The 14600-nt window shown below is 37.2% G+C and overlaps 1 protein-coding gene across 3 annotated transcripts in view; it reads right to left on the bottom strand.

The window, feature by feature from the left end:
• Positions 1-14600, bottom strand: part of zf(c2h2)-18 (zinc finger protein) — a 17404-nt gene that overhangs the window by 630 nt on the left and 2174 nt on the right. Inside the window, exons 1-13 of one of the 3 annotated variants that reach the window (XM_009863332.2) lie at positions 12653-12927; positions 7745-7794; positions 7475-7535; positions 6074-7162; positions 5479-5778; positions 4777-5065; positions 4014-4059; positions 3264-3458; positions 2964-3077; positions 2400-2672; positions 1734-1875; positions 1289-1413; positions 711-1079 (exon numbers count right to left, since the gene is read on the bottom strand). In XM_009863332.2, coding sequence (XP_009861634.1) covers positions 1071-1079; positions 1289-1413; positions 1734-1875; positions 2400-2672; positions 2964-3077; positions 3264-3458; positions 4014-4059; positions 4777-5065; positions 5479-5778; positions 6074-7162; positions 7475-7535; positions 7745-7756 — 2655 coding nt within the window. In that variant the 5' untranslated portion in view covers positions 7757-7794; positions 12653-12927 and the 3' untranslated portion in view covers positions 711-1070. 3 annotated transcript variants of the gene reach the window in all.

Raw genomic sequence — 14600 nt, forward strand, 5'->3', positions numbered from 1 at the left:
TAATAATAATAATAGTTAAACACAAGGCACATTACTATGTTAGTATATAATATATGATATAAATATAGTTACTATATATAGTTAGTAGTGGTGCATATAATGGTTAGTAATATAATAGCAATGCAAGTAATCAAATACTTAACTCAAGTCTTGTAGTAGGAACGTACATAATCCCAATCTGCTGGTGCTTCATCCAAACTGCAGCGTGGTAAAAAGGTCGCGCGCTCGAAGGACGTCGTTTTATATGAGAAGCAAAAAACAGGGGTAATTAACAAAAATCGCTGATGACGTTATATTAACACTTGGTGGCGCTAATGGACAAGAACATAGAAATTTAACATAACCGTAGTAAATTAGTCAAACGTGCCAAATATTCCGGTAAATTTCGTATAAATGGACATCTATGTCTATTTTAGTGACCACTGGGTTGGAGCAAATATCGTTAAATGTCTTGCCCAAGAACACACGTACCCGCAATGAAAGCAGCGACGGTCCTTGAACCCATTACCTTTAGCTAAAGTCGAGCGCATACCCACTGTGTACGCTGTGAAAAGCGGCAATGATGTCAATCTCAACTAGTAGAAGCCCCCTGATGGCGATAGTGGGCACAAAAAACACAACACCAGTGTGATAACGACTGTCGTTTCCCCACCACGCGAGGATAAATAAGTTACATACATTCATAAATTACACTATAAAACAACAAGCAATTTAATTATTTGTTTCAAAACGATTTATTTTCAAACGAACACAAAACAGTTAGCACCAAAAAGTCGAGTTTTTAAAATAAGTAGCAGCCTCTTGTACGGAGCAGCTGGTTGACTGCGTGGTTTCATTTCAGGGAAAGCACCAAAGATTTAGCAACGTTAGAACACACACACAATATTTACAACATAGTTCATTGTTACGTCATTTTGACGTCATACAGAATGTTCGTAATCGGAAGCATCACAATATTGTTTGTGACGCGGTAAAGACGTTTGTGGGGATTTTCAGCAATGATTGTGACGTCAGGAGTTCATTTATGTCGTCACAGGAAGTTCGAAAATTAAAAGAATTTCGTTTGTTCTTCAATTTACCTGAAATTGGAAGATTTTTAAAGGATTTAAAAAGTTATATTTTCGTTTATAAGAAAAATATTCCAATACTTCTGATAATTTTTTTTTTATAGAACAACATTTTATATATAATTATTTTATTATTTAACAATTTTTTTTACAATTCTTTTTATTAAATTTTGTTATGTAATATCTCTGGGTGATGATAAACAAGTTACAATTATTCTTACCTGGCCTTGCGATCGTTGTTGGTAAGCTTTCCACAACCATTCGTGAGCAGCAGTTGATGCGGATATCGCGTTAGGGGTTTCCCCTTCTTGCTCGCCGTCGGATGAAAGACTCGCTTCAGGTGAACCTGAGTTAATTATTTAATGGTTACTTAGTTTATCGGGTAACTAATAACTGGGAAAGATAGTAAAGTCTCCAGGGAGACGAAATGGGAAAAAATGAAGTTTTTAAATTTTTAAAAAAAAAAAAAAAAAAAACCAAAAGTTGTAAAAAAAATATTAAAATAAATGTTTTTTTATAGAATTAAAAAAATATTAAAATTAAAGCTTTTTTGGGAAGTAAAAAAAAATTAAAATAAAAAATGTCTTAATTTCGGTGGTTACAGTTTGCATTGAATCTGTCAAAATATTGTATTTAGGGTTTGTAACATTTCGTGCCAATATTCACCTTCAGTTGTCACTTGGTTGGCACCGATAGGAAGGGGTTGTTGAAGGTATCTTGCTGCCAATGCTTGGTTCAATACATGGGTTGGGGGAATCCCCTCAGCTGGGTTGCGAGCCATAATACCTTGGGCGATGGCGGCGTATTGCTGTGGGGTGAAGTGAGTGATTAGTAAATTAGTAGAAGTATTTTATTCAGTTTTTGATTTCTACGTAATTTTTGTATAGGGATTAAAGCAAATAATTAGTAAATTGATTAATTGTAATAACTGATAAGTGGTTTCACATTAAAAATACCGAAAAACACAATTCGTACAAATATAAAAGTGATAAATCCAGGAAATCTGGCTTTGATCTGGTTCCATGAAACACACAATAAACAAAATCCCCCCAAACGAATCGTTTACAATGATAGATATATTTCCAATAGAATGCCATTAAGTTAATTAATTTATTAATTAGAATAAAAGGTAATAGATCCCAGGTCCCCTGGTATGCTTTACTAAACGACCTCATCCATATATTTTCCCCTTCTACACTTTTAGTTTTATTAATTTTGGCCGTCCCCCCAAAAAAACTTCTTTTTAAAATAGTCATTTTAATTGTTTTGTTTCATCGTTTTTTTTTAAATATTTTTTTTGTCAAAATTACAAAATAGTTCCAGTGTTCCCACCTGGTAAATTGAAGCTGCCGCTGTCGATGCATTAGCCCTCGCGTCCTGTTGTGCTGGCCTTGCATTCGGCATCACTGCGTCAACGTTCGTTGAGTTTTTCATCCATGTTGACATAAGAGGATTATCCATGGACACACGTCGTCCTTTCCTGGAGCCCCCAGCCCCCCACACGTGGGTTCCCATATGTACCTTCAAGTTGCCCTTGGTGGTGAACGATCGACTGCACACGTTGCAAATGAAAGGTTTTTCACCGGTGTGCGTTCGTGTGTGGATCTAAAAAAGATTTAAAAATTAAATAAATTGTAACAAAAATATAAAAAGTTATTTTAATATGGTAGTTTTTTAGTACAATTTTATAAATAAAAGCGTTTATACTGAAAAGCTATACAGCCCAAAATATTCTATATAAAAAAATGCAACATGTATTTTTATAGTTTCCGTATAACAAGGCCCTCTTTTACGGATATATTACGGAAAGCACCTAGCGGGTACTTTATACGCTTGAGTATAAAATTCAATGCATTCAGATTCACATTTAATTAATTAGTGAATGAACTTAACCACCTGCAGCGAACTCGCCGACGAGAATTGTTTCTTGCAAATGTTACACCAGTGTCGGGGAACATTGTTACGTTTGGCGTCGGGAAGTTGGGAGGTTTCGTCAATTTCCAACGGGCGCTGTTGATTAATTTAATAATTAGGAACAGAAAATTAACAAACAGTAACTATTTATCCCACTTAAATTTAAGAATAAAAAACTTTTTTTTTGCCATTAATATATTATAAAAAACATGGGTTAAAAAATAGAAGATGGTGGCTTGGTGTCTGTATTTTAGACAACCCTTTTTAATATACTTTTTTTACCTTCATAGCCATTCTGAGCTCCTCTCCGTTCTCTCCTCTTTGCTCTTGGATGCCGGATGTTGACCCAATAGACGATGACGGACTGTCACATGACGACCCCCCATCATGCGTCATCAGATGTTCCTTCAGATCTTCCTCACTCTCAAGTTGTCGGAGGCAAATCCCGCATGGAAAGAACGGCCGCTGGGTGTCAGGCTGGAGCAAGATAAACAAAACGTGTAAATCTCAAAAATCTTACACAAAATACAAAATTTGTAAAAAGTTATAAATTCGGAGGAAACACCGCTGGATAACGGGCTTAACAGAAATTAATTGTTTTTGGAAATTTTCGTTACATTTTTTTTGTTATTAGAAAAAAATGGTTTTCTTCTAAACTGTGTAATATCTGGGTAATGGGGCAACTTTTACCTAAATCTCAGGTCCTACAGTGTAATACAGGTTTCATCTACGTATGATATAATAGGCCCGCTAGGTGCTTTCCGTAATATCAATTAAGCAGTAAGCTTAAGTAATATTATTTTAATCTAGTATTTTTACTTTTCCATATAAAGTGATGCATCTATTTTAATAAACAAAGAACCTGCATTAAAACGTTGCGTGTTCGTTTTATGACAATAAGACGCATCATTAAACGCGAGTTTCGGCTGCCTATTACATCATATTACATCATCGTATATATATATTACATCATAATGCATTAGAACGTTGGCAGTATATAATTCGAACGTTATAACAATACAAGCAACTCACTTCGCGGGCTGAAGCTATTTCCGTACGCTGGGCCGTCTCCTGGTATCTAATAAAATATAAAACGCTGACGTTATTAATATTTTATACTAGAATTATTATAGATTGTGCGTATAATGTTCCACAATGAGACGACAATTTAATCTATGACGTCATAGTAGGATATTAATTCACACATTGGCATTTATGGGTTTTCTATAAATTAAACTAAGGTTCAGTCAGCCGTATATTAAGAATATTATAACAATATTTACCTAAAGTTACATACGTGGTAACTTGTGGGCAGGCACGAGGTGTATGGAACAGAACACCCGTGTTATAACTACTGTCGTTGCCCCGCCAAGCGAGGATAAATAAGTTACATACGTGGTAACTTGTAAGCTGGCACGAGGTGTATGAAACAGAACACCCGTGTTATAACTACTGTCGTTGCCCCGCCATGCGAGGATAAATAAGTTACATACGTGGTAACTTGTAAGCGGGCACGAGGTGTATAAAACAGAACACCCATGTTATAATGACTGTGGTTGCCCCGCCATGCGAGGATAAATAAGTTACATAGGTGGTAACTTGTAAGCGGGCACGAGGTGTATGAAACAGAACACCCATGTTATAACGACTGTGGTTGCCCCGCCATGCGGGGATAAATAAGTTACATGCGTGGTAATTCGTAAGCGGGCACGAGGTGTATAAAACAGAACACCCGTGTTAAAACGACTGTCGTTGCCCCGCCAAGCGAGGATTAAAAAGTCATTTATTATATCACCTTTCAGTGTTTCCGTTTTCTGCAAAAACTTCTTTAAATTCCTCTTTCTGCGGTGCCGGGGAAACACTGCTGAGATCCAAAGCGTCGAACCCACTCTGACCCCTATGCTCGGTAACGATAGCGGGAAACCCCCCGTTCTCGGGTTTATCCGGGGTCCGGTACTTCCTTTCACTGACCCCACCTTCGTAACCCCTAACTGGGGAGGGGGGGTTGCTGGGGGGGCGACGACCAGACGCCGAAAGATCGACAACTGCTTCGGTTTTCACTTTTTCGCCCTCTATTTGTGGCACTGAGGATAAAAATCAAATTTAATTATTTTAATTAATTAATTAATAAATAAATAAAATATACATTACGTTAGAATAGCCAGCTATAGTTAAGTGGTCTCGCGGCGCCATTTGAATTTTCTTATTTTTACTTTGCAACTTTATAATTAAACTACAACACACATAGCTTTTAATACACATCACACTGTCGAGTATTTCAAATGTATTTTTATTTATCCTTGCTTTGTGTGAATATATACCGCTCATAAATTTAAAGCAGTTATCATAACTTTAGTTTTAGATTTAATTGTATGCGTATAAGTCCTATAGGTGTTTTAATATAAATATTAGAGGTCTACGATACAACCAATATACAGTGCTCTATTTTATTCTAGATGATTAAAAATTTAAACTACAATATACACTCGTTAGTTACATGGTGGGGCCATTATCATCTTCTGCTTCATAGCCAACAAATTCTGTTGCTGCTGTTTATTCACTATCGCGTGCATCTGCATGTGTTGTGCGAGTCCAACTTGATCGTTGAAGATGGAGCTACAAAGAGGACAAATATGACTCTCGGATTTAGCAGATCCTCCTCTCTTGCTCACGGAGGAGCCTCCTGATGAGGAAGCGGGAGGGAGCTCACGTCGGTGGACGCTGCTGTAATGCGTGCGGAGGTTGCCACGTGTGGTAAAGGCTCGTGAACATAAGTCGCATTGGTATGGACGTTCGCCTGCGGAGATATTAGGTGTTATTGCATCCGGATTACAGTCAATAATGTTCTATATAGGTAGGATATAGCCCGGAAAAAAACACCAATTTTCTGGCCTGTTTTAATACGAACCTCACATAACAACTTTAGTCGGCCATATTGGACATTAAAACGCTGATAAATTATCAGAAGTGCTATTTCAAACTGACTTACTTGGCACACGAGGTGTGTGAAACAGAAACCCGTGTTATAACGATAAATAAATTAAATTCGTTCAATCATTTATTCATCTACCTGGATATTATACTTTATTCACCTGTATGGGTTCTGTAATGTAGCTTGAGTGCGCTTGGGCAACTTAGAACACGACGACAAGTCCGACATTGGTTCTTTACCCATTCCTCCCCGTTGTCGATTTGACCCGGATGTTTCGGCTCGTTTCGGATCATCTGCGTCCTCTCTAAAGACTGGGAGACCTGGTTTCGATCCTGGAAGGTTGGATGTTGCTCAGGACGCTTTGGGAGGAGGTTTTTGTTCCTCAGCATCGCTGATACATGCTCCGGTAGCGAAGATTGTGGTTGTTGTTGGAATAAAAACGGGTTTGGCGTTTGTTTTATTTGTTCTTGTTGTTGTTGTCGATGTTGTTGCAGCGCGCGTAGCATCGCTTCGTTGTTGGGTTCCATGCGTGGGGGGTCCTGGGGCTCCATGGGTCTCTGTTGGGGCCGGGGTGGCTCTGGAGCAGGGGGTGAAATGGAGGCGCGTCTGAATGATGATTGGGGGTCAGAGGGGCCGAATGGGGGGCTTGTAGATGCTGACATCGCCATTGCTAGTCTCGCTGGGTCTGGAGGTAAGATACCTGGGTTTGTCCCCAAAAGTTGGGTGATTGGGTTGAACACTGGTGGCGCTGTGGGGGCTTCGTTGCTAGGTAACCCGTTTTGTTGTTGTCGTTGGGACAGAAGGTTAAGTTGCCAATGCAAGTAATGGATCATCTGGATCTGGTATGTGTGTTGTTGCTGGATCATCTTAACTTGTTCCTTGATCACCTGGAGCTCGGAAGATCTGCTCTCGGAAGATGATCGAGTTTCTGATGATGATCTTCGATCTTCATGCTCCTCTCTGGATGCTGGGATCACAAATGGCTCCCGTGGAGGTTGTGGATCGATCCTGGGTGGACTTTGGTTGGGGGAGGATGATTGGAAAGTCTTTATTTCATCTTTTTCCTCCTGGATGACCGGGAAAGCTCCCGGAGCAACATCCGTGGGTTTGTCTTCGTCTTCCTGGATGCAGAGAGGTTGCTCCTCATACGTGTCGTCATGAGAGGAGAAGATTTGGCTCCTTGTTTCCTCCGGATGTTGGAAATGTGGAGGGGAGTGATGAGGAGGAGAAGAGGATGATCTGGCGACATCTGGAAGGAAAGTAAACTTTATAAAAAACAAGCAAATTTTATTTGTACAAAAATTAGAAATAAAACAAAATTGAAGAATTTTTTAAAGTTTTATAAATAGACAATTAAAACGGCATTAATCTAAAAAAAAATTGGCTACATTATCTATAATTTATAAATAACTTACTTATCTATATTTAGAAATATATGACTGTTTTTTTGGTTTATTGTTTTATAATTTCCTGCGATTATTTTCAAGGGTTTATTTTTGTCGCAAAAATTAGGAAATGATTTGTTATAATTAATTGTTAATTTTAATTATTAAATAATCACCTTCGTAATAAAGTGGTTGGTGGTTCGAATCCGGGGCCGGAAAACCGTTCGTTTGACGCTCCTGGAAAGTTAGTTTGTTTAAGTTAAAAATAACAAATTAGAAAAAAAAAGTAAATTTGTTCAGAATTGGAAAAAAATTGTTTTAAACACTTTTTATTTGTTTTTAACAATCTTGTATATTTTAATACAAGTTTGTTAAAATATTTCGGGTTCTATTTACAACGAAACAACTAATTCGAAATGTTTTTACAATTATTCTTCGTATATTACCTCTTCCTTCATGCTGTTGGGTGACGTAGCACCGATGTTTGGAGTCGATTCTGTAATAGAAGAAAAGGGATTTAATACGTGTTGATGACGTAGTCATTTAGGCTAATGATCATTTTATGATGTAGTCGTTTCGGAAGATGACGTAGCGATTCTATGACGTATTCATATTATGACGTTATCATGTATACAGATGAAATATTGGCTTAACTACAGCAGCAGGTGGTCTTAAAGCTAAGCTGGTACTTTGAGGTTTCCTAACCAACCAACCTCAAAACAAACATCTTAATTTAGATTTCAAACAACGCGTGAAACTCATTATGACGTAGAACACACGCTTCAATGTGACGTCACAGAGGATTGAACAAGGAGGACATTGTTAGCAAATAAACTAAATTTATCGAAATTGAAAATAACAACAAAGACGAAGCCGCCACGCGGTTTACGCGACCCGTGGCGGATGGCGCAACAACACTAACGTGGCGTATGTATACAAACCCAAAATTTACTTGGAAAACTAAAATGTTGAATGTGTGCGGGGGGTGGGGGCCTCTTATGATATTGGGCACGAAATATCAAGGAATAAAAAACCGTGGCCGTCACGCTTGGCTGCGTTCGCGTCACGCTTCGATAACGATCGGAAAAACACTCGAATTCGATTTATTACGTCATAATGAGTCAAAGTTACTAAACAATGGTTTGTGTTCGACAATAATCGAAATTTGAGAATAAGTTCCTCGTATTGTGACGTCATAACCATCTAGAATGAACAGCGTCATAATACGTCTTGTTTTGATGATTTACCGAATTCCAGAACGAAATATTTTGATGTAAAATGAAACGGAACAATCGGATCAGTGACGTAACAATGCTGTTTGTCATTTCGTGGTTTTGAACAATTGTATAAGTTTCTAGATCTAGTTGCGCGATCACGTGTCGTAATACGTCATCAGTGTGACGTCATAATAGATGCATTGTCAAGAAACTGGTCACGGTTAAATGGTTTTGCAGTGAGTTATAGCAGTGCTGCACGGCGGGTAAAAGTTGAAAGGTTGGCAAGAGGGGCAACACATAAAAACATGAAAACAATCACCCACAAAGTTACATACGTGGTAACTTGTAAGCGGGCACGAGGTGTATGAAACAGAACACCCGTGTTATAACGACTGTAGTTGCCCCGCCATGTGAGGATAAATAAGTTACATTCATTCACCTATTTATTCAATCGTTCATACTCATTTCAGTGAAAACAGTTAAAAAAATTTTCATTTGTTGCGCAGTAAAACACGGCAACACTTGCACCCATTCAACCGTGACCATTGTCCGGCTTCTGTTGCCTTTGTTTCGTCATAATGTAACATAAGGCGCATGCAAACAGTACTGACCACTAGCATTGTGATGCAATCTATACGTATTGTTACGCATCAATGGAATCAGCGAAGCGTAACCAACATTTTCACACCGTTTATTTTTCACACGCAATGTTTTTAACAAAATTTAACAAAAATACGATGTTATTAAGTTTTACACAAATTCTTGCGAACACGAAACTTTGGGGGTGATTCTAAAGCATTGTTACGTCACAGTGCATGGACGCGATGTTTCGAGCGCAATAATAACTTAAGCGACTTCATCTCGCGGCCTGTTCGACACACGACACCGGATCTTAAGTACGGATGCATAACCAGCTATAACCGCCTATCGACTTATTTATAACATAATGCAGTTTGCGGGAGGCTGGTGAATTCATATGTTGGTCACAATGCGTGGTCAACACGTGGCTGGATGTATAGTAGGGTGGGGTAAGATTGGACAATAGATTCAGGGAAAACGGGACATCTTTAGCACATAACATTCTAAAGTTCTGATCGTGTTTTAAACGAACAATAACGGTCTATGGGAATCGTGAGGATACGGTTTTAGAATTCGTACTTTGTTTACTACCTAACGGGACGAGAAAATATAATGAAAATATGTCCCATCTTTCCCCTACTATATACACAAACAACAAACCAAGTAATGTTTACAACCAGCCTTGTTCAGCGTATATATTTTTAAAGTTTTATGCAAATAAAATATCTGATTGAGTCCTATTTTTATTTTGATTGAATTCTATTCTAAAATAAAATCCGTTCAAATTATAATAATTGAATCTAAAATTAACCGATTACATCATTCTCACAAATTTCCAAATTTGGAAACATTTTGCTGTTTTGTTTTTAGAATTAATTAGTTTTAGGATCACTCACAATTGTGATTATGCGATAAACAATCACCACTTACTCATAACACTACCCATTATGACGTAACGAACATGTGTCATAATAATATTGTCTTCCCGTCTCGTCACTTGGGGGGTTTCCGGGGTCACAGGGGTTATTAGTCATACCATATTATAGGGGTTAGGGGGTTGGGGGGTATAAGCCGCGTATGAGTCAATCCATGAAATGAAAACGAATTTTCCAGCGGTCTTTACCCATACATAGTTTCGTAGATTTGTTAATATATTTTGCTGAATTTCCTAAATAGTTTAAAACGACATTTAAGGTTGCAACTTGTTTTATAAAGGCCAAGTCCATTTAACAGCAACGCTATTTTGACACTCAAGTAGTTTTATCCATAGCGTGTTTTAACGACTCGTTTTGCTGTTAATTCCATTTTCTCCGTTGTTTTAAATAAAGATTAACTTTGTTAATGAATTAAATGAATAAATGCAAATTATTTTATATATTTCCGTTTACCAAAGTAATTTATAATTATAGTTTCCGGAATTCCCAATGTATTTTAAATCATAGTTGCGCGGATGACGGGACCACTTTTAAGGAATACTGTTTTATACAAATGACGTCACGGATTAATATCGTAAATATAATCCTCCGCGAAAGAAATTTAATTTTCCAATGTCCAGTTATATTCACCCGCGGACACGTCGAATATAACATTAGCCAGGACTGGAAATCGATCGTTGTTATCTATGTTTGGAAGTTAAGTCTTAAAGGGGACTTAAGTCACGTTTTATAATTGCTATTGTTCATGTATGGGTTTTATTGAACTAAAAACATTTCCATTATTTCCGTTTGAAACGGCTCCGTTTCCGATTTATCGAAGCTTATATTTATACGTGTGCCAGTAATATTAATAGAGGAAACTGGTTGATGCCACATTTTATAATCGGTATACAGATATATGGTCCTTATTAAAATAAATCTACATTTTCACTTTTTCGTTGAAATATAAATAACGATAGTTCGAAAACCGTACCGATTTAAACGGAAAATTTTTGAACAGTAGATTCAGCCAAGTAAGGTCTATCTGTACAACCGATTATATGATCGACCTAAGCTCCCTTTAAGACTCATCGGTCATCATAGAGCGCGCTGGATCCAACCAACCGTTGTAACCTATACTGGCCACAACCAAACCCCCCTAATCCGCAAGAATGTGCACCACGTTGAAGAGATTAACAGAATCTTAACCGGTTACCGACCAATTTAAAGCCACATGTAAAAACCCTAATGCGTTCAGGCATAGCACGCTTCTGGCTTTCCTTCAAAGCGTGTTAAGAGTGGGAAATACGCCGCAAAAACAGCGTTAACTGAGATTAGAAGAATTAAAGGTCTTGTCCTTTTTAAATAAGATTCAACTCTATTCAAATATAAAAGTATTTCAATGCGCATTACTGAAACGGAAATCCTGTTTACACAAACACATACAAATATATGTATATTACGCATTGGGTGCATTGCTAACGCTAATACACCAATAATCCAAGTGTACACAAACCTCAACAAATATCATAAACTCAAATCAACAGTTTACAATTAGATGTTAAGTTACTATTCATGTTCCTCTCTATAATAAGATACATAAATCTATATATGAAGCAGAACACGACACCTTTATAATAAGTTGTGGTAATTTTTTCATATGAACGTAAATCCAGATGATTATACATTACATGCGGCCAGCTACACCACGTTGCGTTGCGTTGCGTTAAGCCTTGATATTTACGTTTCGTTTCAAGCGAGGACTTTAGACAAACCAAGTCGTGTTAACATTCAAGCGAACCAGAGTTATAAATAACAACAATAAGTGCGCCATGACCATACAACACATATTACACTAAGTTTCGTTATCGTGCGATGACGTCATCTAAATATGACGTCATTTGGGTATGACGTGATGCAATAAAAATGTTACAAAATCGTGTAGATCGTTGTTTTGTAATAATGTAAATATCCAATCGATTATTCGCGCTTTAGGCATATTACGTATTGTGATGTCACAGCCACAGACAATGGGCAAAAGGTAAAGAAATTGTTTAAACTAGAATCAATCGCAATACTACGTAACAATACCCATTGTTTCCGATAAATTACTGCATTGTGACGTCATACTCACGGGTATACTAAGCATCATTACGTTTTAACGAGAACAATTAAATTAATTGTTTATATTCTAAAATATAAATCATTCGAATTTTAACAATCATTAAATTATGACGTAATAAATCACTGCACGATATAATTGTGCGATCATAAAGGCTATTATGACGTAAATCATTACAAAGTCGTATTAGGAAAAGGTTAAAATTTCCCTTCAAAGTTTGCAGTTAAATTTGGAAGCTTATGGCAGCGTCAGTTGTTACATATTCAGAACTTCCTGACTCGCAATCAAAATGGGGCGACGGGAAGCAATAAACGAACTGCACTTAATTAACTTCAACAATCTAACTTAAGAACACGAGTTTGTTGCTGGGTAGCTGGAAACTAAAGTCACTACAACGCTTATTAGAAGTCTAAACACATTACCGTTTCGCGAAAATGTTTTTTTTTGGCGGTAAGGTTTAAATATGCGAACACATGGTAGATTAAAGTTGAAATATTGATAAAACTCGTTGTTGAAACTCACCTGTACTGTACAGAATACTCGGGTCACAAAATCTTGGTCCAAAAGTGAAGGAAACTTAATAAACTAATATACTATTGCGACTACTGCCCAACTAATCTGTGTTACATGCAAGTGATGCTTCTGCATATGAAGCAACAATCCTCCTCGCTCCTCATAAAGAAAGAAACAAAGAAGAGAACCTTTTTCACTCCGTCCCTCTTTTCTCTCGCACGCCACGCCGTTTATGCAAAAATCTCGAAGCGTATTGATAAGGCTACGATGGACGCCGCGGGATCTGCCACCTTTATTTCAATTCTCACGCGCCCGCGTCATTTTTCTGCTGGAAGAAAGAGACGCGCCGCTTTCAACAGTTTTAATGCAAATGTTGCAGCCACTGATTAAACAATTGTAACTTCAAGTTGAGATTCTATGACGCGAAACTAGAACAACAAATAATACCGACCCCAATACCGTCTGTGACGACACAAAGTTACATTGTGACGTCATTGATTTTTGATTGTTATCCCAAAGGTGAGTCGCGAATGACGCGAAATAAGTTCGAGAATAAAATCTGGGTCAAACTACTTGTGACGTCACAAGTCAATTTCGAGATTGTTTCAAAATTTCTCGAATGCGGAAATAATATTCATCGTTGCGTAACACACGCTGATTGTTACAAAACCTAATCAATTATGACGTCACGGATGTTTGTTACTTACCGGAAGTTACAAATATCCCGTAAAATCAAATAAAGTCAAAACTTGATTAATTAACACGTCATAGATTAATTAACAAACGTAAACTATCTAAGCTACGTCATCGTGACGTCACCGGGTTGTTAAAAAAATAAAAAAAACATTAAAATATTTTTTTTAAATATTTCATAATTTGATATTTATTAATAACTTGTAATCACTTTAATTAAAAAATTAGATGTAAATTAATCCGACTTTAAAAGTTTCCAATTTTCCTGGAAAATATTGGCGGGAATATAAGGAAAGACATTTAAATCAAATCTAAGCTCTGCTATTGGTTAATATCTCATATTAATGAACTGTTAACTCACTTTGGCGCCTGTGACGTAACAATGGGTGAAATACGCAGGTTTTGTTGCTGGTAATATTAAATTACTTGTACATTTCCAGGAACAATGGCGGATATTTCAATAGCTACTGGTAAGACGGGTTGGATTTCAATTAACTAACGTATATGGACGATTGTTGTGCACCATATCTACTCAAAAGTCGTATTACTATGTGGTAAACATACAAACTACTCGGTTTGGAGTTATCCCAAGGGTATTATGTTACCATCGTGAATAGAGAGGCCTGGGTTCGATTCCAGGCGGCTTTTGTGCGAGGTTTATTATATTTTAGCGATCTCTAGTTAGCAAATGTGCTTTAACGTCTAAAATTCCATTTCCTGATAAAAAAAGCGACTTCATGGCGATTGAAGTGGTTGTGTCGTTTTACGAATATCGAACCAATAGATTTTGAATCTTATTATAGGGTGGGGTAAGATGGTTCATGGTTTCGTAGCTTGGGGTAAGATGGTCCACGTATATATATAAACAGTAGGGTACTTGGGGTAAGATGGTCGTTTTTTTTCTTGTCGAATTTAGTAGTAAACAAAGAAAATTAAAAGAATTATAAAACTGTATCCTCACAACTCCCATAGACCGTTGTAAAATAATAAAAAAACACGTTCAGGAAATATTGGATATTATGCGCTAACGGTGTACCATCTTCCCCCTTAGTATTGTAATTGTACAAACTTTTCTTTCGTCATTGTTACGAAACAACCATTCGCGAAACACGCGATAAAACGCGACTCATATTTGTTAATTAATCAAGGACAATCAACCACAATGCGGATTGTTCAAACTTCTTTTATTTTTTCTATCGATTATGACGTAACAAACCGTCTCATTAGGTGATTACGTCATCAAGGGATTGGCGAGCGGAATACT

Source organism: Ciona intestinalis, unplaced genomic scaffold, assembly GCF_000224145.3.
Source record: "Ciona intestinalis unplaced genomic scaffold, KH HT000122.2, whole genome shotgun sequence".
In the NCBI taxonomy this organism is placed as follows: Eukaryota; Metazoa; Chordata; class Ascidiacea; order Phlebobranchia; family Cionidae; genus Ciona; species Ciona intestinalis.